This window comes from Cygnus atratus, chromosome Z, assembly GCF_013377495.2.
Source record: "Cygnus atratus isolate AKBS03 ecotype Queensland, Australia chromosome Z, CAtr_DNAZoo_HiC_assembly, whole genome shotgun sequence".
Classification (NCBI taxonomy): domain Eukaryota; kingdom Metazoa; phylum Chordata; class Aves; order Anseriformes; family Anatidae; genus Cygnus; species Cygnus atratus.
Window position 1 is genome coordinate 14,557,458 of NC_066396.1, and position 25,710 is coordinate 14,583,167.

Here is a 25,710-nt window from a genome sequence, read left to right on the forward strand (position 1 = left end):
ATGAAGGTAAGACAATTGCTTACTTAATTTGTACTGATGAAGTGAATATGGCAAATGCAATGAAATATTAATTTATATGGAGAAATACTTGGCTGAAAATGTAATTGGGCAGAATTGCAAGAAAGAAGAAAACTGAAAAACAATACCTTGCACAACACAGATGAGGAAAGTCAGTGCATCAATCTCCTTTTTTTCCTTTAACCTGAGTAGTGTAAAGATTACAGAAAGTTTGAATAGCTGCATGAGCTATAAAGAGCAGAAAAAAACAACAAACAAACAAAAAAACAGTAAATTTAGTTTGCTTTTGCTCCTCTTTTTTTCAGGTGCTGGGGATTTTTGTGTTGCTGGAAGTTACAGGCTTCTTTCCTATTTTTTCCAGGTGAATATTTCTTTAGAAAATTACTGAACATTAGGCATGGATAATTTAACAGACGGTTCTGGTGCATGTCATGGGACAGGGCTTAAAGGGATTTTCAGATGTATTTCCTGGGAGAGAAGACACTGTTTGGTGTCAGCATTGCCCATGCCATCAGTGATGACAAGAGTGCAGAATTACGTTGTCCCTTGCCCCTGTCAGGTGGAGGAATAACATGCACAGCAGTGGCATGAGCCTGCAAAACACAGTGCAGGTTGCCCCAAGCCAACCCTCATTCCAGGGGCAGGTTGCACCCCAACTTTTTGAGAGCTGCCTGGGAAATTCATCTGCACCCCATGGCATACACAGCCCCTGACCACTGCCTGGCCATCTCCAGATGTGGTCTGGCCCCTCTCTGCTTTGCAATGTGGAGATCATCTCTGAAGGTGTCCATATGGACTCACAGAGTCCCTACTGACTGTCAGGCCAGGTGAACATGCCTAGTCTTTTCTGCTGTTCACTGACCAGAAAGTCCAGGTGGGAAGCAATTTTGTTCTTCATTAAAAGCAAATCCCAGTGGTTTTTAGAGGGAGCCTGATGCCTGTAATTTATGTTGAAGGTCTGCTTTGCTGTTTCGGAAAGTTTTGCACTAATGCTTATGAATGGAAATCACTGACAATCTCCCTGTTTTGCTTTTATACTGAAAAACAAAAAAAAACAAAAACGAAAAACAACCTACTGGAGCAGCCCTTCCTATCCAGTCCATTGCCGCTGGAATTCTTTTGGCCCTTGGTCCGAGTGTGATGGCTGTACTCACAAACAGGTATAGATGGCCGCACTTTATGTGTGCATGATTTTGCAAGCATATGCTCACCCCTTCTCTTCCCCGCCCCCCACCCCCAAGACATTAAGAAACTGCCATGTCTTTAAACCCAAATCAACTGTCAGACAAAAGCACCTGAGGTGCCTCTTCCCAGAAGAACAAAAAAGTTTCTGGGCCCTAGAGAAGGAAAATCCTCCAGTCTGTCCCCTCTATGTTCTCTTTCAGAGCTATGATATTCATGTTGTAAAATAACTTGCACTGTTTTTATTTTGGTGATAGCTCCAAAAAGCTCAGCTGAACTGTCCAGTAAACTGAGACTTTCCTCAGCTGATGTTGGTTTGTACCACTTCCACTCATTTTTCATCAGAGGAGTCATACCTCAGAGCAAGAAAACTTTGTTACAAAATATTGTCCTCAATGAAAAACAAGTTGATGATTTTTACAGTGCAACTCTACTGATGTGCAAGACACTTTTAACTTTGATTTTCTTTCTCATTTACTTTGATGTTGCATCAATTAGGGAGGGATTGGTCAAAATTAAAAATGTGCCATGATACTGTATTTATTCTTTTTAGAAGCAAAAAGTAGCCCAGTTGATATTATGTTTTATCATCTTCCATAATGATATTATCACTTTGAAGAACTTAAGAAAATTTATATCAGGGATGACTGGTCCTATTAAAAATGTAAAATAAAACTGAAATTTGTCAGCAGCTTCCTCTTTGTTTCAGTTATGTATTAGATTGTTGAACAAACCAGCCAAGTTTATGTATCAAGACCTTACGGTTGTGAGTTTGGACCACTAACCTGTGAGTTAGTTACCATATTGTAGTAATACAAACTGTGGTTATTCTTAGAAAAAAATAGTGAATGCCTCATTACCTTTCAGCAGTAGAGCAGCAGCATTGTCTTGACACTATTAAATTATTTCTTCTTCGCATTTAGATTTTCTAAGATCTCCTTTGATTTGCATTCAGATTCGAAGACGGACAGTAGCAGTTTATGGGCAGTATGGGGGAAACCCCTGCTCTGGCGACGCTTTTGAAATAAGACCCTGCACCCCCACAAGGGGATGCCCAACAGAGGATGGCTGTGGTGATCGGTTCAGGTGCTTTTCAGGTACTAAGATCTTTTTCACGATTTTCTGCTCCTTAAATTTAAGAAGATAATCTTGTTGTCTTTTACATTTATAAATGGGCAATACCACTTGAAAACCCTTGACCTACATATAAATTTGATTCAGCAAGAATTTTCCCTTTTTTCGGCCATAGATGTGCATGTTTTTAATTTTTAATTTACTACTATGCCCCAGAGTACTCTTTATTATTATCAATATTGTTATTGTTATTGTTATTGTTACTGTTATTGTTATTATTAGCAGGTAATTAAGGAATGCAACCTTAGATAAGACTGTTCAAAGCTGTTCTAGATTATATCCAAACATCCTGGAAACTACCTGGGTCCTGAAAACCGAGGGACTCAAAAACAGTGCTAGAATCCAAACAACTTAGGTCACTTGCACACACACACACATACACCAAGAAAAAAAAAATTACCTCAGTAGGTAGACATATATCACAGAAGAATACGATGTTTTGGTGCTATAAGAGAGATAATCAAAGTTAATCACATGTGATCCCTCAAGGCTAATTATGCACTATTTCTTTATGTCTATATTTACTGCTGTTTCACAAGCCCTTCTGGGCACAGACTGTTCTCTGTGTGAGTAGACAAGCTAGCATCATAGATAATTGGGATTTTTGCTTTGGTTTTAGGTGATTTATTTTAAATGAACAAACATTTCTCCTTTCCGCATGCATTTTTGTTTTCATTTAGGTCAGTGCATTAGCAGATCTCTTGTGTGCAATGGAGATCAGGATTGTGAAGAAGATGGCACTGATGAAGATCGATGTGAAGAGAAGACGACTATATGTGATATTGATAAAACACCTCCAAATGCAGAGCTTACAGGAACAGGGTAATGTTCTGTGCAGAGCTCAGCAGTACTGGTGCCAAATGCATTCAAGTTTTGGTTGTATTTACAAGCTCTGCCTGTACAGATAGACTTCCTGGGCCCATGGTAAAGCATCCAATATGTAAAAGTGTGCAGTACAGCTAATTCCAACATACCAGTGGCTCAGTGTGGTTTGGATGTACCTGCCCTTTGATTTGAAGCACAGAATAAAGCTTCCTATCGCACTATTTAAACACACATCTTCTAAGATGTGAAACAAAGCATAAACCAAGAGCACATAACCATCAGCATGGAATAAAATGAGCCAACAATACCCATTCTTTCTGCTTATTGCTCTTGCATTTGATACTGTGGATCCATATGGATTTCTACTCATTCATCCCACCTGCAGCCTAGCAAAATAATTGTCTCAAGTTTCTTTATCATATTTATATCACTTGGAATGTGATGTAATTCAGATACAATACAAAAAGATTTTGGAATGCATGTCCTGTTTTTTTCAGTTTTGCATTAATTGCTGGAAAAATGTAATAAAATCACTTGTGTTAGGTGTGAATGTCTTAATGTTAACAGATACTGACATGTGTTTGTTTGTGTTGACAAACCAAGAACATTTTGTTTTCCGTATTCTAACATGTTATGCACATTGCAGTTCTTCAGATAAAAGGGGTCATCCCGTTGATATTCCCTTTTTGTAGATAAATAAGCTTTCAATCTTACCTGCAGATACAGCATTCAGTTACAATGGCTTGGTAATTTCTACCTCCTGTACAATGATTTGCTACCTCTCTGTTTTAATGATCTTTCATTGTTTTCCTCTCATAGCTTTAATGCCATTACTGGAGAGACTAGAGGAAGAGTCATTCATACAAAAAACTTTGGAGGACAATGCAGAAAGGTCTTCAGCAATGACAGGAGAGAATACTACAGGCTGAGTGAAAGCGTTCTTGCATATACTTTCCAGGTATGTTTCCATTAAGCACACGTTTGTATCTAAAGTAATGATTATAAGTCAGAGAATGATGCAAAGCTTGTAGGGTGTTTTGGCAGGTAGGCTTCCCTAAACAAAGCTGAATGATGCCTATTCCCTCTCTGTAGAGACTCTCATAACTGTGGCTGCTCTTCATCTCTCACAAAATTAAAGGCAAAGAGAAGGATCCTGTGGCACTGTATACAGCTGTCAGCTGGCTGGAGTTGTATCAAACAAACACCACTGCCAATAGCAAAAAATGTCAGTGCCACCACAGTGTTTAGGGCCATATGTCACCAGATGCTCTGTGAAAGTTGTGTCAGCTCATGTTGAGAGAATCTGGTATATTAAAAGCTAAAATAAATAAATTAGAATGTATAATCATTGTGAAGGTGTTTACGTAAGCTTATTATTTTGAAAGAGACTGATTTAATATCTTGCTAAAATGGAAAGAAAAAAAAAGTAATTTCTTGGATGTGATTTCTAATTCTTTCATGATTAGACTGAATGTAAAGCCATCTCCTTAGAATAAGTATTGGTCTGAATCAACCTAAGAAATGTGATGGGCACCTGGCTTTGAAATGCTTCATGGAGATCTTCCATTGATATCCATCAAGTCATTGTCTCAGAGATTTGCTTTGTCTCACCCTTATCAAAAGCATGCCAAGCAATCCTTAAAGTACTTTATTTTGTAGCATAAGTATGTTTTATATATATATATATATATATATCTGCATATATATGTAATGTTCTTTCCAATAGATTTCACTACTTTCTGTGAAATCTGAAACAAATGGATTCAACTCGAAAAACACATCTTTTTTTTTTTTTTTTTTTTTTTTTCATCAGGAAGGACTCACTCTATTCTGTAAGTTATCATTTTTAACATGAAGCTTTTTCATGAAGTCCTTTATACAGAATTCTATCTTTAATCTTCTAGGTTAAAATTCAGAATGATTTCAGTTATGAATTTTTCAACAGTAGTTGGTCTTATATGAAGCACGTAGTGAGGCATGAAACATCAAACAGTGGACACTATCATACACACAGTGAAAATAAGAAGCACGGGCAAAAGGTATGTGTAAGTTTTCACAATAGCTTAGTATTTCGCATAAAAGTTTTCGTCACTTTTCTCAGGCACTTTTCTAGTGAGATGCACATATTTATTCTATCCAGATATTTTTGGCACAAAGTGCATGACAGAAGAAAAATCCCATATAACTTTTACAAAGAAATCACTGGTTTGGTTACCAATTAAGATGAGTTGGCTGCTGTTTTTTATTTCTCCATTTTACCTTCTTAGTAGTGATTTATTTATTTACTAGTTGTTTACCTCCCTATTTGAGAAAGAAAAACATTGTCTTCTTGTCATAATTAATTGACTTTTTTTCCACTTTCTTCTAACAGTTTACTGCACTTTTTTTTCTACTACCTTTGTCAGTATCTTGCAGTGACAAAAATAACTAATTCTGTGATTAAAACTAAGTTATTTTATAATACCATAAGAGAGAAATCTAGTGTCTTAGGCAGCCAGGAATCACAGCATTTATGCCTTTGACTTACTTAAAAAGAAGCATTAGATAAATAATTTCCAACTGACTCTGCATTAAGAAGTATAACCTCTATCCTACAGGAAATAAACTCAAGCAACAAACATATAAATTTTATGGTATCCAAGCTGACAGAGAACAAGCTTGCTTTACTGCACTAGCAATGAAGTATTTTGAGACTTAGTGTAACAAAATTCAAAAGCAACTGTGAGAGTCTGAGTGTAGGCATATAGGATTTTATAATTCAGCAGCATCCTCAGAATGGCTACAGGCCCTTATGAGAAGGGCTCCTCTAGACAAAATAGGGGTGCAAAGAACACTTCTCTGGAGCCTCCAATTTGCTTTCAACAACTCTGTCAAGCTGAGTAGTTTTGGTTAGCAGCCAATATCACGTGCACATCATCTGGCTGCTAGAAACCATCCCGTTAGTGAAATGGAGCATGACTGATTTCTTTTCCTTCCCCCAGAGTAGGCAGCTGATGGTTATTGAGAACAGTGTGGAAGTTGCTCAGTTTATTAACAACCGCCCAGACTTTCTCACTCTTGCGGAGCCATTCTGGAAGGAACTTGCCAACCTTCCAGTTGTCTACGATTACAATGCCTACCGAAGATTTATTGAGTATTTTGGGACTCATTTCTTGCAGTCTGGATCTCTAGGAGGACATTACAAACTTATATTTTATATGGATACTGACAAAATGAAAGCAGAAGGTAGAGTATTTGTTATCAGAAACAAGCTGAACAAACAAGAATAAAAATTTCTTTGCATGTTCTTCCAGCTAATATCTAAACTCTAGTAAGAAATTTCTACTTGTCACTACATTCTCCTCACAGGCAAAAAAAAGATTGCTAAAAGTGGTCAAACTACAATGTTTAGTTACAGATCTGCATCTGTGACCTGCAGTGCTCTGGGTAGTAAAGATTTGCTAGTTGGTTCAGGACCTCACAAGGCTAGTGCCAATCTGAATTTCAAGTAATGTTAAAGCCTAAAAGTTACTTAGGGGTAGAGATTGGGTAAAACTGCATAAAGTAGAATAAATTACAAACAGAGCAAACACCAGAGTGACATGTATGATTGTACTCAGTGGGGAGCAGTGCTGTAGGATTAGGGATTGCTGAGAAAAAGAATGAAAGAAGCAATAAACTTTTTCCAAGTATACCTTCCATCTGTCAGCTTCCGTGCATATAGGCTTTAGCAACACATGGACCTTCTCACGGGACCTGTTTTTAGCTGCCTTCTAACTTTTTTCTTTCTAAACCACATCTGTAGTCAACAAGAAACTCAGAAATGAACCCAACATACTTTACATGTGCAATATTGTTAATGGATGGATTATCTATTTGGATTAATGGATGGATTATCTATCTGGATTAATGGATGGATTATTAAATAGATGGATTAATATGTCCAGAGAAGGGCTATGAAGCTGGTGAAGGGCCTGGAACACAAGTCCTGTGAGGAGCGGCTGAGGGAACTGGGGTTGTTTAGTCTGGGGAAGAGGAGGCTCAGGGGAGACCTTATTGCTCTCTACAACTACCTGACAGGAAGGTGTGGGGAGCTGGGGGTCAGCCTCTTCTCACAGGTAACTAGTGATAGGACTAGAGGGAATGGCCTGAAATTGTGCCAGGGGAGGTTCAGGTTGGAAATTAGGAGACATTTCTTCTCAGAAAGAGCAGTTAGGCATTGGAATGGGTTGCCCAGGGAGGTGGTGGAGTCACCGTCCCTGGGGGTGTTTAAGAAAAGGTTGGACTTGGTGCTTAGGGACATGGTTTAGTGGGTGATGTTGGTGGTTGGGGGACAGTTGGACCAGATGATCTTGAAGGTCTTTCCAACCTTAATGATTCTATGATTCTATGATCTGCAGCTCTGAGCACATCTGACATGTACCAGTGCACCTCATCAGGTTGGAATGTATTCATTGTGAAGAAGAAGAAAATAGAGTGCTCCAAGCTGGATGAAATGCTACGGATTTCTTCAGGTAAATGCTCCATAGTGACTTATATAATTGTCATGTCTAGAGCTTTCATGTCCTTCAAAACAGATGTCAAAATGAGGAGCAGGTATTGATAGCTTTGTTGAACTGTATCTTAGGGTAGATTTAGATTAAATATTAGGAATAAATTTTTTACTGTGAGGGTGGTGAGGCCGTAGACCAAGTCACCCAAAGAAGCTGTGGATGCCCCATCCCTGGAAGTGTTCAAGGCCAGGCTGGATGGGGCTTTGGGCAACCTGGGCTGGTGGGAGGTGTCTCTGCACATGGCAGGAGGTTGGAACTCAATGATCTTTAAGGTGCCTTCCAACCCAAACCATTCTGTGATACTATCATTCTATCTATTTCTGATTTTAACAAGTTGAACCCAGACACCAAGTGCCAAGATTGAAAGGCTCCCCAGCTCCCATCAAATGTAGCTAATGCTTTCCCAATAGTGATTACTTTCTGGACACATGGAAAAACAGGCACCCCTTGGATATATTATCCATGTAGGAGCACTTGATCAAGGCACAGATATTTCATCTGCAATGATGTGTCCTTTCACTACTTGTTAATACATATTTTGTGTGTATTGTTTCTATTTCCATTTGTGAATTAGCAATGCTGGTATTTTCTGTGTTTCTCATCCCAATCTCCAGGAAGCAGCAGCAATAAGATTAAAGGAGACCCCTATGTAGAAGGAGGAAGCCCAAGTGCTGTTGCTGGCCTTAGTTATCTAGAATTGGATAATCCTGCTGGGAACAGTAAGAAATATTCCTTTTGGGCCAGATCAGTGACAGACTATCCCAAAGTAATTAAACAAAAGGTAAGGATATTTTGCTGGAGCAGAGATGAGCAGATGGGATTAGCTCAAGGGGAGAAATGATTAAGCTATAGCTGGTGATTAGACAGGCTGTAGTCTGCAATCGTTTTGTATTCAGTTCACTTTATAAAGAAAAATTCACAGGACAAAAATTCATGAAGCTAATATAAAGTGATCAGCTGAATCATAAATCTAGCCCTTGGCAAGTCAATACCTACAATTTTACAAACCTTAAGTGACTTTAGTGGAGTTCTGCTTAAGAATAGAGGGTTACCCTAACGTTGGAGAAAGCCCCTTTTCTGAAATATATATTGGCAGGTCTGTGTGGCTTCCACTCAGCTTGCCAACTTCTCTCTATGCTTTTTATCTCCCTCCCTTTTCTCTGCATGCAGAAGTTTGGCATACTGGGTATTCCGTGAGCCAGACATTTCAAAGTTGAGCATGATCATATTCACTGCTACCTTGTTTAAGTCCCTTTTGCCCAAAAACTGAAGAATGTTATAAAACCAAAAGAATTGTCAAATAGTTTTCAATGAAATGCAGAAACACAGAATATCATAAAACATGCAACAGAAATGCAAAAACGTTTTTGGTTATTGCTGCCTTTAATCACTGGTCAATGAAATTACAATCTCTAGCTTTTTATACTGAAAATAGCTTCAGTGAGGATAAGTGTTATTGTGCATTGGTGGTCTGTGTTAAGACACATTTATCTCAGCTGTAGTATCATATCTCAAATTTTTAAACATGTCAAAGCATTAGCTTTAAGAGATGTTGTTAAGCAAATCCAACTTTCCAGAAAAAAAACTAATATTAAATATTAACATAAGAATTTAGCCAGTTAGTTAGGAAATTAGAGCATCTTTCAAGCCCCATGTGCAGGAACATACATCACAAATTATCTCACATGAAAAGCACATTTATGAACACTTATATCCCCAGTATAACTACTTAATATAAATGTTTCTCTACTGTATGTAGCTAACACCATTATACGAGCTGGTAAAGGAAGTGCCTTGCTCCTCAGTCAAAAAGCATTACCTAAAACAAGCCATTGAAGAATATATGGCTGAAAATGATCCCTGCAAGTGTCGGCCATGCCAGAATGGGGGTGAGGCGGCTGTGGATGGAACTCAGTGTGTGTGTTACTGCAAACCTTACACCTTTGGAGCAGCTTGTGAGAAGGGAACTCTTGTGCAAGATCAGCCAGGTCAGCACTCATTAACCTTGTGTGAGTTCAGAAGTGGCATGTGTGTGCTCTTCTGCTTCTGGAGTCTGTTTGTCCAGCTGCAAAAACTGAACAAGTGGCTGATGTTGGGCAGTGGCTGCTGCCCAACACACAGCACGGGGATGGTCTTCTTGTTGAGTCTGAGTCCTGTTTATTACATCCAAGCAGTACTTCACAAAGAACCCTTTGTGTTATTATTGTTAAATACAGTGGACAATATTAACAACTCATAAGGCAACCTTCAATAAATATATATGTAAATATATACACACTAAATGACTGGGTATTGATAACTTTAGAAATTTTTGTTCTCTGATTTTTACTTAGTTGTAGCTGGTAGCTATTTCTGTGATTTCTTAGATGGGTAAGTCATATAGACTCCATGGAATTATTCTTAAGTAAAAGGTGAATTTGGGAGAAATTAGTTGCAATCTGGACCTCTCCGTATGGTCACATTTTAGCTCATCGTTAGCTTTGAAAAGTAGATGGCAGGTTTTTTTTGTTTGTTTGTTTTGTTTTGTTTTTTAAGGACAACAATCCTACAGAGTGGTTAATGTGAAATATTCAAATATTCTCAAATGTAACGTAGGTGTTGTTGATGGACACTGGAGCTGCTGGTCTTCCTGGAGCTCTTGTTCAGGGGAAAGGAAATCAAGGAGTCGAACTTGCAACAACCCCTCCCCAAGTGGTGGAGGGAAGGCCTGCATAGGAGAGCACCATGAAAGCAGACCCTGTGAAGATGAAGAGTTGCAGCATTTGCGGTAGGCAGAAAAGGAACAGTTGGATAATGAATACAGGAAGAATTTTTAAAGTAATCCAAAGGAGCACATAAACTGTTGAATTCAGGGATTTGAATTCAAGGGCACTTGTTGAGCTTTCACATTTAAGTTGAAACAAAATGAAATTTAGAAGCTCTGATTCTGATACAAAGTAAGACTATAAAATGGGGTAAAAAAACAGTAAACTTGGCACCTTTCTGTTTAGTACTCTCTCAGCTAGCTTGGCAGTGCCTGATTTAAATATAATCGTGATGTAAATGGGACATATAATAGTCTTGAAAATGGGCTTCTTTGGGAAGTGTAGTATTTTGGGAGGAAGATAGACTAAATTAAACTTAATTGTATTTTTGTTTTCTTTATAGCTTTATTGAACCACATTGTTTTGATACATCCATAACTCCAGCAGAATTCTGTTCACCTCCTCCTCTCTTGGAAAATGGATTTATTCAAGTAAGCTATTTCTCTTACTCTATTTTTTGTCCTATTCCTATCAGCAGTGTCTCAACTGCAGTTAATATAGAGATTTGCTTGTAGACCTGTATTTATCTTGTTAAGCTTTATATCAGAGCTACTGTATAGCAGCCTTTTCAGCATTGTTCCCTGGCTGACTTTTACAAGACTTTGTATTAAGAATAAAAGAAAATCAAAAAGTCAGAACAAAATCTTTGTTTTTCTGGATCTGGATCTTTTTCTGGATTCCTTTTCTTTTTGGCTATAGAAAAAAAAAATCTACTTGTCCTATACACATTTAAAAAAAAAAGTGCTACATAAATTACATATTAAAGTCCACAAAACTGGAGAAAAAGCAGCACAGAGAATAAACTGTCCAAGGTCATCCAGCAAATCCCTAGCAAAATTATAAACAGATTTTAGCAATCTTTAGTTTGTATCCTGCGAATCACCATTGAATTTTCTTATTCTTTGTTGAAACTATGATCTGGCAGGGTATTTGGGCTGACTAAGTTGGGCCTACTTACCAAGGGAAAAAAAACTCTTCAGGGTATAAATCATGTCTTCTCTATTTCTCCTCAATAAATAGATAGAAGGATTAGTTACAAATCCATCAGTTGTCACTGCACAACTGCACAACTGCAAACTGAGGCAAGGTCCTAAATTTTGTGTTCTCTCTTTTGCTAGTATTTTTTTCTGTAATTGATAGTTGCCTCCCATATGAATATTTTTGGTTCAAAAACTAAAGATAAAACCCTGCGCTTTTAGGTGTAGTCTCAATTTTTCATAAGATTTCTCCTTAGAACAGAAGGTCATATAAAATGACAAAAGACTTGTGTCTTTAAGTTCAGTTCTTCTGAGTGACCATATCATATTAACCTTTAGGGAGCAGATAACATGCCATCCTAAGAATTAGCAAAGCCATATACTCTCTACTGATCCCTCTTGCATGGCTGTTCAAGAGCTTATGTTCCTCCCTTAGTGCTTGATAACAGCTATATTTGCAGTCAACTTATGGACTGTCAAGAGAGCACCATTCCATCACTGCCAGACCTCTGGCACAGGTACGCTTGACCTTAGCCCTCCCTTTGCTAAGTTAAGGTAACCAGAATATTCTATATTCTGCTAATCTTTTGGTAACACCTCCATTTTGATCACATTTTCTGACTATCAATAACCAGCACTGCCCACAGTATTCCAGACACTCTCAGCAGTACTCTGTGAAGTGACATTAATCCTTCTCACTGTCCTCAGCATCCCAGTATCAAAGGGAGTTCAACACTGCTGGTGATTCTTAGATTATATATTTAATATTTAATCTATTTCTTTTCTTCCAGAATGCTGAAAACTCATACCCTGTTGGGAAAAGCATTGTTTACGCTTGCAGACATGGATATTCTCTTGTCGGTGATCCTGTTGCTAAGTGTGGCAGTAATTTAGAGTGGCAATTTGGAGAAAGATATTGCCAGGGTATGTTGGATTCCCATTTTGAAATACAACTTAACTCCAGTGAAACGTCTCAGAATGTCTGCTTTCACCTGTATTTCCCAGATCCTTAGGCAGAACTGGGTCTATGTTGACTTTCATTTTGAAGCCACATTTTGTTAGATTGAAATAGAAACGTCCATACAGTCAAGTCTTAAGGAAGTGAAAAGACAGGAAGTGGAACAAGGAGACTAAATTCCAGTCCAGGGTTTACTTTCTGTGGGAACAGCCTTTGTTGCTTAATTCAATCCTGTGGCTATACCCAAGAACAATTGGTATTGTCTATTTGTAAAGCAAACCGAGTAAAATGTCCAGTGGGCAGTACTGGGCAACCACAAAGTTCTCAAATAACCTTGTAGCCTATCCCTACTAGGTTGTTACTCACTTGTATGAACCATTAGTAGGAGCATGGATCCTAAGAACAGAGAATCTCTGTATGAGCTAGGGCCAGACCTGCAGGCAGTAGAAGGAGATATTACCACTCCATCCTTGGCATGATGAGTTGATAACCTGAGTTAACATGATCAATATATTTCTACAGGAACATCAGCTAATCTTACTGTTCAATTTGTTAAGAAATTAAGGAGAAGATAAGATGTGACCACTTTCTGCAACCCACTGGTTCACTGTGACTGTCTCAAATTCTTCATTCCTTAGAAACTTCTTGTCTCCTACCTGTCCTGGAGGATGGCTTGCAAGGAGACCCATGGAAACCTTCATATGAGATTGGTGAGAAAATAACTCTGTCCTGTATACAAGGCATGCGCTTAGAAGGAGCACACTCCATTCTGTGTGAGCCCAGTCTCAAGTGGTCTCCTGACATGAAAACTATTCAGTGTGTAAAAACAGGTAAGCCATTGCGATCCTCCAAATGCAGCTCAGGATTTTACTTTCCTGGACAGACTACTGGTAATATAGAAGTGACACAGCACTATAGCTGATATAGTGATAGAGAAATTGCATTTTTATTGCCCACAGGATGTACAGAAAACATGAGTGCATGCTTTCTGTGGGCTCCTCAAACAAGATGTCTTAAGACATTTTTTCTGAGGTTTCCTTACGGCTTTTTGATTCCCACTCATACTTGTAACAAGCATTATCATCAACAATATTTTAACACATTACCTGGGATAAATGTTGCCTATTCTGCCACCCAAATATACTTCACTTTCCACCAAAGTTGTGTAATGCCACCACCACATGAACTGCACCTTACAGATACTATTTCTCTATCTGGAAGCTGTTCAGTGCACCACAGCAACTCATGACAGAGAAGGGACGGGGCCTGATGGCTTCTTTTGCCTGCTTGACAGTCACACAGCTGATATGGAGTAAATCACCAGGAACTGGAAGCAAGGAGGAAATGGTTCTTCTGGTTCATGATAACAGATGTTGAAGCTATCAACAGTCACTGGCAGTCAGTATGGCAGAGAAGGAAACAGAGTATAGCATAAAGCAGCTTTGTCTCAGTTCATCTTTTCCAGCTGTGGAGGGCAGACGAGACTTTCTCTTTTGCAGTCCTGTGATGCTGGTCAGTGATGCAGAAGCATCCAAGCAGCATGCTGCTTCAAGCCAGCTACATCCTCTCCCCAGGTTTCAGATGCTGTCACATCCCTGCTGAGACCCTTGCTTGGAGGCAACTAACAGCCACTGCTGTTACCAGGTAGATTAGTCAAGGGAGGTGATCCTGCCCCTCTACTCAGCCCTGGTGAGGCCACACCCGGAGTATTGTGACCAGTTCTGGGCTCCCCAGCACAAGAGGGACATAGAACTACTGGAGCAAGTCCAGAGGGGGGCTACGAAGATGATGAGAGGACTGGAGCACCTGTCGTATGAGGACAGGCTGAGAGAGCTGGGCCTGTTTAGCCTGGAGAAGAGGAGACTGAGGGGAGACCTCACTAATGTGTATAAATATCTGAGGGGAGGGTGTTGAGAGGATGGAGCCGGTCTCTTTTCAGTTGTGCCCAATGACAGGATGAGGCAACAGGCACAAAATGAAGCACAGGATGTTCCGGCTGAATACGAGAGGGCACTTCTCTACTGTGAGGGTGACAGAGCACTGGAACAGGTTGCCCAGAGAGCTTGTGGAGTCTCCTTCTCTGGAGATACTCAAAACCCACCTGGATGCCATCCTGCATAGTGTGCTCTAGGTGATCCTTCTTGGCAGGGGGGTTGGACAAGATCATCTTCAGAGGTCCCTTCCAACCCTGGCCATTCTGATTAGGCATAACTCCTATGTTTCATGTCTGTCCTCTCCTTAGCAGCCAATTGCTGCCCAAAGTGGCCTGATCTGAGGCAAAAGGCAGGTGACAATCAGGCTTAGACCACAAAGTTGCAGCAGCCCAGTCTCAGTCATCTGCTGATTCCCATCTGTTGCTGATTCCCAGTCCTAGTCATCTTTTTCCGTATCACATCCACATGCACACCAAGAGTAAGGATTTCAGAAGGAATAATACACCTGTACATAACACAGCTCACTGTTGCTGAAGTACAAAAGTATTGGAGCTAAAGTACGACTGTTGACAATTCCCAACATGTTAGGCTTAGCCTTAGTGACCCTGTTTGTTTGTTTGTTATATCACATACTCAAATTTCAGTAACAATTAGTTTCAATTGTTTCCATCCTTAGAAAACTGTGTGCCTTGCTTAGGGGAGCATTACCTTTGTACAATATTAAAAAAAAAAAAAGGAAATTAGAATCTAAAATTAGATTAAATTAAATTAGAATAACAATTAAATTAACCATTTAAAATAACAAGGGATATGAGATAAAAAGGGCAAAAATTAAGATGATCTGTGTATATGCAGACATGGTGGTACACATACATTTGACCATACTGAAATAAAGTGGGTGGGAGTATTTAGTCAGTAATAGTGTTGGTAACAGTCAACTATACAACAAAGAGCCCCAGATCTGGAGACAAGGAAGTAATTTCTGGTGGCAAACAGGGTTATGTCTGCTATCTGTACTGCAAAGCACTACAGCTTTATTTTTAGTTCTCTGGCAATTTCTGCTTGTCTATTTTGCTTGGTAAGTCAATCCTTACAAGAGATTTATTTAAAAAAAATAAAAGCAACAATGTTCAGGGATATTAAAGTTTAATGTTACAGTAGAAAACTAGAGTCACCGAGTCACCTAATCTAAAACACAAATCAGGATAAACCTTTCTCTGAAAGTATGTCCGTACGGATTTAAGAGAGTCGTGCCATTACTTGCTATAGAAGCCTCTAGAGGAATGTGCAGCAAAGGCCTATTTCATCTTAAAGCTTGGAATAAAACTCAACAGTCACAGAACATACATGTGTACAGTACTCCTCCCTTCTCCCCCCCCTCCACTCCCCCCCCCCCCCCATTCCCCCCAGTCATTATTGCTGTTGTTTTTTTAAGTTATTGCAAATTAAGAACTACATGGTGGAACTTGCTGTTTTCATTACCAACAGCGCATAACAATTTTAAGGCTAACTATTTCTACATGGGGCTTTGGAGCCATAGCTTTTCTGGTGACAGTAGTAAAGCCAGTAACTCTGAAACCTAATGATAAAGCTGTTGGCAGCACTGTTAAGTTTAGCAGAAACAGACAGCTGCACAGAAATGAGATGAATGTTAAAGCTTGAACATTGTGCCTGTCTCCTTCTATCTGACTCTTGACCCATGGATAATTTACCATTCAGTAAGTTTGTAAAGCGTATCATATCTTTTTAATAGTTATAATTCCTTCTATGCAGTACATACTTTTAATGAACATGCAGGATGTGACTTTATGTCACAGCTGTATAATCCAGTGTCTTTTATGCTCAACTGATAGGATAATTTCAGAGTAGACCTTTAACAGCCCTTGTTATTCCTTAATGCCCCTTAATAGCATTGTCTGTGCTCTTCTACTTCAGAACCCAGTGTGAAAACAGAAGTGACAGAGCCTAAATGCCAGCCATGGGAGAAAGTGCAGCAGTCGCAATGTGTGTGCAAAATGCCCTATGAGTGTGGGTAAGTTCAGGCTGAATTTGGCAATGGCTTTCTCACTTTATTCAAGACCAATTAAATTTCTTAAAGTTTCAGTCTATGACAGATTGGAAAGCTTTACTCATGAGAAGCTGGCATTATACTTTGTTTGCTTTACAGCTCAGTCAATGTCCTGCTCATTACTTACCTGCCTTGTCAGAGCTGTCATTGGGTTTTACTGATGATGGAATTTGGTTAGATGACAGAAGGTGAAGGGATAATTTCAGCTCCACTTGATCTGTGAAATATATGGAAAAGGATAAGATGATATTTTGAAGATTTACAAGATGGAGGAAAACTTAGAACAGAGACCCTTGGGACATAAACCATCAAAGCACTAAGCTGGTGAAATACAGATTTATTTTCCCTGCTGAGAGACTGGAGTGTTATGAACGGCACAATAATCTAATCTCCCATTTACACAGCAGTTTGCACAGACCAGTCATGTTACCTTTCCTGACCTCATAACTTGCAGACCAGACTTTATTTTTTCCTATTTGATCAAAGCCTATATTCAGTAATAAACAATGCAGGACAAAGGTATGGAAATGAGTCACTCTCTCAGTTCTTCGCTAAGTATTAAGGGAACAGGACCAAAACAGAAGAGTAACATGAAGAGGCTTAAGAGCACCTGGCGCTGATGGCCAGATGTGCCAAACAGCTCAGCACTCCAACATTTGGGCTGGTTTTCACAGACCAGATAAAGTTTCCTATGAAGTCACCACTGAGTTCTGGACATGGCATCTGGCCAGTTTATGTCACAGCAGGAGCTAAGCAGTTCGGAAAATTCAGGATAGCATTCTCTGTAGCAGGTGGAAGAAATTTTGAAGTCCTCTCCAGATTTCAAGGTTACAGAACTTCTCATTGGAGTACACGCACTTTCCATCAGCCATATAGTTCAAGGGTGCCCTGCATGGTTACTCAGGTTCTAAGCCAAAATGGGCTTAGATTCTAAGCTGATTCTAGATTCTAATTAGATTCTAATTCTACAATTCACAATTTGAACATCTCAAAATTAATATTGGTCAGCTTTGTTCAGGTTTTGTAGATCCACTGGGCACTACCCTAGAATTTGAGGCCATTGTCTTGCCTAAGTGCCAGGTTTGTAATAAATCTGTCAAGAGTCTATTTCTATATTTAAAATATTTAGGTATTTAATGAACCAGGTCCTACTCTTTTTGTCTCAATACTGACTAAAGCGAGGCAAAAACCCCCTTTCAGGTTCATGGGTGCAGTGAAGTTAGTTGCATAGAAATTGAGGGGAGTCCACAATGCTGGGGAAGGCCTTGAGTAGAGTCACAATTACTTTGAAATTAAATTAATTACATTCAGTTATGCATTTAGGCTTCAGTTAAAATTATTCTACTGGCTCCTGTTTCTATTTTTTTTTGATTGCATTCAAAATGGCAGGAGGATAGATAGCAGTCATTTTTGTTACCCGATGCTGTCTTTTCACTGTCTTGAAATAACACATATAATAATAGAAGGATAAATCATTGTCTGTCAAAGCAGACCAATCTACCAGCCTATTAATGCTGTAGGACTAAGGCATGTAAGTAGATCTTGGTCCTTCCTCAGAACACGTTTTACTCTGCTGTGGTGGTGACTCTCAGCAGCAGCCTCTGCTCAGGAGGTGAGAAGTTCACACAGGAAGGCAGAAGCACCATGGCTTCAGATCCATCATACATCCTTTCAGTCTTCAAGAGACCAGCAACAGAGACTTCTAGGTACAAGAACCCCACAAGAAGCTGTTGAGGGCTCTGTCATCCTTCATGACATGGTGATGACATCTATCTTCCCCAGTTATAGCCAGGGAACAATCCCAAGCAATGGAGCTGCTGAATTACTAAAGCAGTTCCTGGCAGTGCTTTGGCAAGGGCCAGCTCCCAGATAATTCCCAGGCACAGCTCAGGAGTTACGAGGGTCAGAGACCATTCCTAACATGCAATGTAATGTGGTCTCCTCCTTTTGTGGACAGTGAGTTAAAAGTATGGACACCAGCTGTTCTACTCTGTATGAATTGGCCCTATGGCCAGGAAAGGGTCAGAGCACAGTTAGCATATTAGTATGGATGAAGACACGGAGGCTAAAGACCAGCTGCACACTGAAGCATGGAATTCAATAATTTTTCAATACTCCATCTTTTTATGCACATTTATTTGTGTAGCACACATGTCTCTCTTAGGGGTTCTCAGCCTGTGTTGGATTAAAAATTATGGTCTTGAATACAATTTTTAGAAGTTAAAATAACTTACAGTTCAATTTCTCACTTTTTTGTTTCACTGAAATTTGCCTGCCTCTCATAGCAGGTGAAAGGGAGAGACATCATTTGCTGACTTACAGTTATTTTATTTCCCATAATATGTACTTTAGTAAATGCTTGTTCTTAGTCAAGTTTTTTTTTTTTTTTTCCTCTTTCTCTTCTCCCAGGTAAAAGGTATTGAATTTTTCAGATTCCCTTTGCACAAGGACCCTTCCTTGTCTCTAATAACTTTTGTTGTGCTACTATTGTTCCCCTGTAATATCCTTTCTCAACAAGGATTGCAAAATATTAAATACTCTTATGAGTACGGATTCTCTATCCTTTTTCTTAGGCATCTAAACATGTCGATTTCCACTGACTTTTCCCCAGGTGACCCAGCCATAGCAAAAATGTACACCAGTCTCAAGACAGCTAGAGCTAGACAAAATAGAAAACACACTCCCTGCATTACTTCCACAGCAAATAGACCTTCTGAGGTTCAACCAGCTGGTTAAGTTGGCCTCCCTCCCCTCTGTTGGATGTCACTAAAGTGGTGCAAAGCAGACATTAACACACTCCTATCTCTTCAGCTAAATTAACTTGCCTTGTAAACTAGCTTTTGTCCTTAAGGCTCAGATATTGAGATTTATCATTGTAAGGCAAATAAAGAAGGCCTCTGAGCAATTTTAGATGTGATAAACAACTTTACAGATTAGATGCTTCCCCTGAATCACACTATGTTCTTCCAAATCTAAGCCGGTATTTCAAAATCAAGAGTTTCCTATACCTCTGTCTGCAAAGATAACTTTCACATCATAAATCAGTGCACCACTATCTCATAGGCTGTGCTACTAGACAAGCAAATGATGTAATGGAGACAGATGTATGGGCTCCTTTATTAGCTGCTTGGTGCTACATATCCATTGGTCTGTCCTCTTGCTGTGCCTCAGAATAAGAGTTAACCTTATTCCTTATGTTAACAGAAGAGCAGTAAGGAAAATTCAGGCAATAAAAATTTATTAGGGATTCAGCAGCTCATATTCTGACTAAGCACCACAGTTAAGAGACCCACTGCAAGTGAGGACACTAACATCTTAAGGAATATAATACAATTAGTAATATTTGAAGACATATTCAGTTGCAGGTAAATGCAAGTCGAAGTTCTCAGGATCAGCTGATAAACTGTACTGAATTTTAAATATCTTAAAGATGCAGGACATTACAGATAATTTAAGCTTTCCATAAATCCAACCTTTTCAAGACATTTCAGAATCACCTCTCTAAGGATTTTTCTAAATAAAAAAAAAAAGAAGAAGGAAAAAAGAAAGAAGAAAAGAAGAAGAAGAAAGGGAAAAAAAAGATGAGGAAGAAGAAAAAAAAAAAAGAAAAAAGGAAAAAATACCTCAATGCTTGACCATCAACTGAACAAAGTTATAGTGAGGACTTTCCTACCAGAGCTTCCCTCTCCCAAATTCCTCTTCCCCTGTCTGATGAGCCACTTGCACATGACCTGTTACCCTTCCCATCATGAAGCCTTGTGGAGCTTGTTAGGGCTATTTGCCCATTCATTATCAGCCTCTCACCCCCGCCAAACCACCTGTTTTGCTGAGGTTGACCCTCAGAACCAACCTGTTAGGTACTTAATTTTTCTGTGGGAGTGTTTGCGAGCTCAGACAGAGGAGCTGTGCTGAATGAGAGAGGGGTCTTTGGTTCTGCCTCTAAAGCTCTCCATCTCCTAGGAGTATCTCCGCTCTCTGGTACCCTGTGCAGTGCCTTACCTCTGGCTGTGCCATGCAGCCAGGACAGCATGGGAAGGCCACCTCTGAGGAGGCAGGGCTTTGTTCACCCCACACAGATGTCGTGGAGTGAATTAAGAGCAAGTGGAGAAGCTTGGGTTTTGAGATTACAAAAAAAAAAAAAAAAAAAAAAAAAAAAAGAAAAAAGGCTTTTTTCCCCCCTCCTATGCTTACAGCATGAAACACAAATAATAACTATTTCCTGGAATTGTCCCTGAAGCAAATACTATCTAAGGTTGTCCAAGAATCGTTATTACCACTTTTACAAGCTAATTTTGGTGGTATTATCACAACACCTGACATTCAAGAAACAAACATGTAAACTCCCTAGATAAATAGAGCAGATTTCTCACAAAATTTCTGTGTACATGTACTCATTTTTCCAGAAATAACTCTGGTCTCTGATGTTGGATCACAACATTTTATTTGGTAAAAACTCAGGTTTTAAAGGACAGTAGAGAAAAGGTCTTTAAGTATATTCTCATCTCTTACAATTTAGAAATAATTATAAAATAATTTAATATTGTGAGTATATATCATTATTTGTATATGAAATATTTTGTTTGTATGGACTTGTGTGTATGCATGTATATCAGAGAATAACCGAGATCTGAACTCTTTAAATAAGAAGTCTCTCCCTCAGTGCCACTGAGGTTAACGGCAAAATATCCAGTGATGTTCCTGTCCTTGGACAGGTGCTGTATCTGCTGAGGAGCAGCAACCTGTGGAAAAGAAAAAAGTCTGAATTATTCATGCATCTAAGTCTCCAGTTCATCTCTACACTCTTAGGATTTACCTCAGTGAATAGGGAAAACAGAATCAGACACTGAATGTTTTCCATCCTCTTAGCTCTTTCTAAGACATACCAAGATAAAACACATTTAAATGTATTTTTGTGTGTGTTTTTTGTTTTCAGTCCTTCCCTGGACATCTGTGCCACAGATCAAAGAACCAAGAGAAACATACCTTTAACTGTTTGCAAGATGTATGCCTTGGAGTGCACGGGCAGAAAATATTCTCTTACTAGCTCAGACAACTGCAAAACTCCTCAGGCCGCTGAGAAATCATGTGGATCATGCCATTCATGGGAAAGATGTGATGGTAAGATTCTTCATGATTGTAAGTGAAATTGTTTATACAAACAAAATGAAATCTTTATCCCCAGTTACACACTACGGTAGCTCTGTGCTGGGACGGCATTTCCAACCCTCCCAGCAGCACCAGGCGCACACAAACTGCTGAGCTGGTTTGAACCATCAGCCCAGTATTTGGTGGCTAAATACGGCAGAAAGACATGGAAAACCCTGCAGGAGACTGTAATGGAATGAGCTATCTTTGGGAAAAGCTTATTTCTGCTCCCTTGTGAGTGGGTTACTCAATGTGATGTGCTTCAGTAAGCTTGGGGTGAAACCCTTGCCATACTTTTTTCACCGACTCCACCCATTTTAAATTCTGTAGCATGGTGGAGGGGGGAAAGGAGGAGGAGGACAACACAACACCAAATCCCGCATTTCCATTTCGACGGGTGTATTTTTTAATATGTTATCAACCCTTAATGAGCAGAGGTTTCGTAGGTCAGTCTGGAATCTTCCTTCAGCTGTTTTCCTCCTTGTTTTGTTTTTTAGTGTTCATCCCTTATCCCCTTTGCTTCTGCTAGCTCAAGGCTACCAGTCTCACTGTTTTCTTCAAGGTTTCCTTGTTTTCTTCAGCTTAAGACTACAGTCTCATTCTGTACTGTCTAGAAAAGCCACTTGCTTTTGTTTGTACTTCACCGTATATCTCCAGTTTCTCATATTGTGAACAAAGGTGAAGGAATATTCCCTCAGAGAAAACAGGCCCAGACTTTTGCAATCTGTCTTTAGTGGAAGTTCTCAAATTCCCTGATCTAATTTCCCTGAGTGTCCTCCATTACACTGCATTTAATGGAGGGTTGGCAGAAATGGGAAGATAAAGGACTAAATTAGGTTTTCAGAAGTGCCTCAGATAGAAGGCACAGTTATTGTCATATTTTGACAATAAAAAAGATCACTTGATAGGAGTTTGTCTATTTTGTCTACCAACATTGAACAGACAATAATAGTAGTAATAATGATAATAATAATAATAATAGATAATAGATGATAATAATAATAGATTTTCAAAATTGGCAGGAGCCTCAGCAGAGACAAACAGAACATACATGGTGTTGTTAAACACACAACACCAAAACAAAGACATAACTATGAAAGGTAAATCTCAGACCTTCTTATCTGGTTGTTTAGCTGTTGTCACCAATACAGCTACACATTTATTTCTAGGAGCAGATCCTTTGATCATAGTGAATTACCTATATGTAAATAAAAATAGAAGTGGTAAGTATGTTCATGACCGGTTTGTTACTTTCCAAGGACAGACTTCTCATCTTACATGTCACCTGGAATGTGGAGCAGTAGATACGTGAACGGGTGCTAGCAGATTTCAAGCAGAAACATCAGAGATACCTTTGAGAGCAGGATCTCAGGCACCTTGGTGAAGCTTTTCCCACAAGCACAACCAGACTTTCTGAGCAGAGGAAGCCCCAGTAGGTGCACTGGGTTCCTAGGACAGCCAGCACCACTTGTTCGTGCTTCTACTTTTTCCACGGAACCTGAATGTTAGCTAATGTTAGTTCTCGTTAGGAGAATCGCCCTCTACACATCTCTATTACTTCTGCAGTTTTGATAGAAATGTTTTGGTCTGTTTTCCGTTGAGTGGGATGCCATCCCGAGTGCTTTTCCCTCTCTTTCTTTTCTCAGCAGAGTCCAACAGCTGTGTTTGCGATGAAGATGCACCGTGTGAAGAGGGAGGCATCCAGATCTGTGCTGAAGTGAGTGGCTCCACTGCCCATCGGACCATGACGGAGTGTGAGGCTGGGCGGCTCAGGTGCCGCGGGGAGACCGTCACCCTTGTCAGCATAAGGCCTTGCAATGTGCAGAGCAAATAAGATGTGTTGTGGTTCGTTTTGTGTGTTGCCGTGGGATATGTCAAAATGTGTCAGCTCTTGGGCAGGACATACTTCAAACCTTGCTCTATCAAATGTAAGTTCTGCCGTGAAGTTTACTGCAGCCAAAGAGACCGTGTGCATTGGCTCCAGTTGCCTCTGGCCTGAGGCTCTTCACCAGGCAGAGCTGCACTCACCGCTACTGCTGACCCAAGGGCTTTTGGCTTAGGCCCCTGATTTAGCACTGTCAGGTTTTCTTCGTGTTTCTGTCACAATTAAAAAATGTTCCTGAACTACAGTTGCCAAAGTAGTGATGGACTACAGTGTCTAACATTGTAAATACATTTTTCTGAAAGCCACACAACCATATGCATGTACTGATTATATTTAGATTCTCAGAAAAAGAATAGCCTTTACAAAACAAGATGTATGATTCCTCACTTTTAATAAAGTAACTTCTTCCTAATGTGCCTTACTCAGCTGAGCAAAAAGCATGCACAGCATTGAAACTGTCGTTGAGCCTGAAGCTTTTAAAGGTCAAAACAATGTGCATTAACAGTAAAGTCAGCTTAAAGTAATGAGAATTCCTATGCTTTCGGCTTCTTGTACACAGAAACACTTCATGAAAAATCACCATTTTACACTGTCATAGTTATCACTGTGAGCTACATTTCTAAGCGCAGATAACTGCATTGCATGTCACATACATTTACGTTTGTGCCCAAACTCGTTTGCTCACAGACCATTGCACATGAAGTCTTCCACCACAGCTTTCCACAACTTTCTCAAAGGGAAACACATCCTCACAAGAATGGAGACACTCTGTATGTAGTTCCCCTGGAGATAACCTTTGACAATCTCCTAAGATTGTTCCTAAATAAGAGGAGTCTTTTACACTCTTTCCTTATACACCTAAGCACGCTGTCTAGCATAATGAGGCAACGACTTCTTGGTTCACATAGGGTGTACCTTGCAAGCTGAGGTGCTCATCCCGGCAGTATGATCCCCTCCTGATTATTCTCACATGCAAATAATGACTAAGGGCTGGATAGCAAATGATCAAGCCAGTGCAGTACTACTACTAAGAAGCATTTATGCTTTGTAATTAACAGATTTTACTTCTTACTATTAATAAATGCCTACCAGATGAAATAACTCTCTCAGTTTTTACGTTTGTACCTGTAGCTTTCTCACATAAACCCTACCCTGAATCATAAAAGCTTTCTTTCTGTGATAAGGAGAATTAAGCCAGAGCAAAAATGGTCTGCTTTCCTGTGGAGACTTCTGCTTCCAAGGGTTTTGGTGGAGGACAAGGCTTCCACAACAGTGACCAAGAGGACCTCCTGTCCTTTATGCTCTCTGGAACTTAATGGCTCTTTTTTTTTTTTTTTTTTTTTTAGAAAATTATACATTTTGCAGACAGCTTACAGATGAAAATAAATAGAATAAAAGCCAAGTTAATCAGTTATTTTCTCTGAATTACTTGCTGAATATGAAGGAGAAGGATTTTGGGGGAGCTGCTGAATGCTCGCCCCCCTGTTTACTGCCAGCTTTCTTTTTCACAGTTCCCAGCCTTTTTCTTGGGCCAGCAAGCACAGCACGTGATTTGACAATGAGCCCACTAGGTGGCAACAGCCTCCATACTTGCTGGAGGCAAAGAAAATCATCTGGAAAATTCTAAATAGAGAGCACTGAAAGAAAAGTGACTTGGTGATTCACGTCTTCAAAGAAGAAAATGTAGAAAACCAGCATAGGGTGTCAAGAAATCTTGAGAATCATACAATCACAGAATGGTTTGGGTTGGAAGGGACCTTAAAGATCACCCAGTTCCAACTCTCTGCCATGGGCAGGGACACCTACCACCAGACCAGGTTGCCCAAAGCCCCATCCAGCCTGGCCTTGAGCACTGCCAGGGATGGGGCATCCACAGCTTCTCTGGGCAGCCTGTGCCAGTGCCTCTGAATTCCTGATTAAGAAACAGTTAAAAAAATAGTAAGGTTGCCTGATACTCATCTTGACACAACCAGCCGGAACAATTCTTCACATCCATGATATGAAGTAGTCCAAGATAAGATAGACGAAATATTGATGAAGACTGCATTTCAAATGCTTCATCTAGTCCTTTACATCTCACTGTTTACGTGACACATCTAAATCTTTACAGGGCTCTTTTGCTCCTCCCCTTTCTTTCTTATTACTCACTCTGTCTCTTCCTTTCCTGCTCCTCAGCCCAGCCAGCTCCTTCCCCGTAACCACCTTGTAGACCCTTTCCCTCCCAGCCTCCTGTCCGTGGGTGTCCAGC

At 39.8% G+C, this 25,710-nt stretch overlaps 1 protein-coding gene across 1 annotated transcript; it reads left to right on the forward strand.

The window, feature by feature from the left end:
• C7 (complement C7) lies at positions 1 to 23,506 on the forward strand. The gene is made up of 18 exons (XM_035566150.1): positions 1 to 6; positions 324 to 379; positions 1,103 to 1,178; positions 2,156 to 2,297; positions 3,015 to 3,156; positions 3,979 to 4,117; positions 5,064 to 5,198; positions 6,141 to 6,384; positions 7,539 to 7,652; positions 8,306 to 8,472; positions 9,451 to 9,679; positions 10,287 to 10,458; positions 10,839 to 10,926; positions 12,264 to 12,396; positions 13,069 to 13,260; positions 16,300 to 16,396; positions 21,366 to 21,550; positions 23,224 to 23,506. Exons 1-18 carry the CDS (start codon positions 1 to 3, stop codon positions 23,409 to 23,411), a joined length of 2,505 nt encoding a protein of 834 aa, XP_035422043.1. The 3' UTR covers positions 23,412 to 23,506.
• Positions 23,507 to 25,710: the final 2,204 nt, after the last annotated feature.

What these genes read in the sequence shown, in the direction of transcription:
- C7 (XM_035566150.1), top strand. An exon ending in TTCTTGCATATACTTTCCAG is followed by an intron (nt 4,118 to 5,063) that starts GTATGTTTCCAT and finishes TTAATCTTCTAG; the next exon opens with GTTAAAATTCAGAATGATTT. An exon ending in TATTCAGTGTGTAAAAACAG is followed by an intron (nt 13,261 to 16,299) that starts GTAAGCCATTGC and finishes CTTCTACTTCAG; the next exon opens with AACCCAGTGTGAAAACAGAA.